General features: G+C 47.5%; 1 protein-coding gene across 1 annotated transcript in view; it reads left to right on the forward strand.

The window, feature by feature from the left end:
* The window catches only part of LOC138977103 (potassium voltage-gated channel protein Shaw-like), a 64825-nt gene that overhangs the window by 60834 nt on the left and 1491 nt on the right, over positions 1-2500 (forward strand). The window contains exon 3 of the mRNA XM_070350012.1: positions 1-2500. This exon is cut by the window's left edge and continues 702 nt beyond it; it is cut by the window's right edge and continues 1491 nt beyond it. Within this exon, the coding sequence (XP_070206113.1) occupies positions 1-501 (501 nt within the window). The 3' untranslated portion in view covers positions 502-2500.

Below are 2500 nucleotides of genomic sequence, written 5' to 3' on the forward strand. Positions count from 1 at the left end.
TTTCCCAACATCCCCGTAGGCTTCTGGTGGAGCGTGGTGACTATGACGACAGTGGGGTACGGGGACATGGTTCCGCAGACGGCCGCCGGGTACGTGATAGGGTCGTGCTGCGCCGTGGCGGGCCTGCTGATGATCGCCTTCACCGTGCCCATCATCGTCAGCAACTTCGTGCTGTACTACACGCACGTGCAGTACGGTCTGGCGCGCAGGGACCGCGAGATCGAACGCCTGGACGAGGACGTGACGGGACACAGCGACGAGGAGAACCAGCTGGGGGCTGGAGATCGCGCAGACTCTGCCGAACGAAAGTTGCCACCCGGACCGGTCAAAGAGCCACCGGACGCTGCTGCTATAGCTCTGGGGGAAAACATTGCCTTAACCGATTCTTCTGCTGCTGCTAGTGGTGGTGTAGGTACAGGGGTAGGTGTGTACCAGAACCACGTACGATTTCAGGACGAGAGTCCTAGGACGGCTGACCCTGAAGCCATCATTTTAGTATGATGCGTAGGGAACTGAGGGAAAACTAGGCGGTGTATGGTTGGAGAGTCGATGAAAAACTAGGCGGGTTGGTTATGCATGTGAGCCTGAAGCCATTATTTCAGTAAAATGCGTATGGACAGAGGAGGAAATCATAGGCGGTGTATGATTATGCGTGTGTGCCTAAAGCTATCATTTTAGTATGATGCGTATGGAGAAAGGAGGAAACAATAGGCGATGTGTGGTTATGCTTGTGAGCCTGAAGCCATCATTTTAGTATGATGCGTATGGAGATAGGAGGAAACAATAGGCGGTGTGTGGTTATGCGTCAGTGTGAGCCTGAAGCCATCATTTTAGTATGATGCGTATGGAGATAGGAGGAAACAATAGGCGGTGTGTGGTTATGCTTGTGAGCCTGAAGCCATCATTTTAGTATGATGCGTATGGAGATAGGAGGAAACAATAGGCGGTGTGTGGTTATGCGTCAGTGTGAGCCTGAAGCCATCATTTTAGTATGATGCGTATGGAGATAGGAGGAAACAATAGGCGGTGTGTGGTTATGCGTGTGAGCCTGAAGCCATTATTTTAGTATGATGCGTGGAGAGGGACGGAAAACCTGCGTGTGACCCTGAGGCATTATATTTATAACGCGCAGAGAGAAAAGAGGAAAACTTAGGCGGTACCCTAAACCAATCGTGTTCTTCTGTGTGTGACCCTGAAGCAATTATTTTGGTGTGATGTGTTGAGAAAGTGGACAAATGGGCAGTGTGTGATTATGTATGTGACCCTAAAGCAATTGTGTTTTCTGTGTGTGACCCTGAAGCAATCAGTTTAGTTTGATGCTTGAAGAAAAGATCAAATACTATAGGCTGTGTTTGATTATGTGGGTGACCTTGAAACAACCGTGTTCTCCTGTGTGTGACCCTGAAGCAATCATTTTAGATTGATGCTTGGAGAAAAGAGGAAAACGTGGGCAGTGTGGGATTATGAGTGTGACCATAAAGTCGCACGTTCTCCTGTGTGTGACCATGAAATTACCGTTTTAGTTGATGCGCGGGGGATTAATAGCAAGGAATGCAGGCCGGGTGTGTGATTGTGTGTGTGACCCTAAAGCAATCGAGTTCTTCAGTCTGTGTGTGACCCTTGAAGCAATCATTTTAGTTTGATAAGTAGAGAAAAGCGGACAAAATAGGCGGTGTCTGGTTGTGTGTGTGACCCTGAATCAGCCGTTTTAATTTTGGGTGATTGTGTGTATGTGACCCTAAAGCAATCTTTTTAGTGTGCTGTGACAGGTGTTGCAGGATTGTGGGTGTGAAAGACCAGTGACTGTGATGCATCCTGTCACATGTTTTGTGGCATCGGAAAGGTGTGATGATGGTCCATGTGGATTATAGTGACGATGCTGGTTTAGTGAGCACCGCTTAGAAGCAGACAGCCATCATTTGTGTGTGTGTGTGTGTGTGTGTGTGTGTGTGTGTATGTACACGGTGTGTGTGCGCGTGCGTGCGTGTGTGCGTGCGTGCGTGCGTATGTGCGTGAGTGCGTGCATGCGAGCGTGTGTGGTAGTATGTGTTCGCGTCTGCGTCTGTGTCTGTTAGTGTCTCCTTTTGTATTTGTCTGTGTGTCTAGCGCCTGATGCACGGTAATTATAAGCTCGAACATGATACAAATCTGAATCTACGTATACGATACATTCAGACACAGTCTGACGCTGATACCGTAAACCTGTTTGGTGTTGTGATATATATGTTATCCCTCTGAGCTCACCCAAAGTTGACCGTAGCTACAACTTTCCTGATATTTTAATAGACGTGTCTGTGAGACAATATATACTATCAGTATGTTAAGATGGGCAATGTGAGTGTGATATTAGCATCTGTGAGTAAATTACCCGATGATGTCAAATTCGTTTTCCTGTACAGCATTGCGTATTTTTTTTTTAACCCAGTTTAAAATCTCTGCCACCGCTACTATTGTGCACTGTTGTATGGAACACTGCCACCAGAATTTTACAGCGTGTGTG

Source organism: Littorina saxatilis, linkage group LG9 (assembly GCF_037325665.1).
Source record: "Littorina saxatilis isolate snail1 linkage group LG9, US_GU_Lsax_2.0, whole genome shotgun sequence".
Taxonomy (NCBI): domain Eukaryota; kingdom Metazoa; phylum Mollusca; class Gastropoda; order Littorinimorpha; family Littorinidae; genus Littorina; species Littorina saxatilis.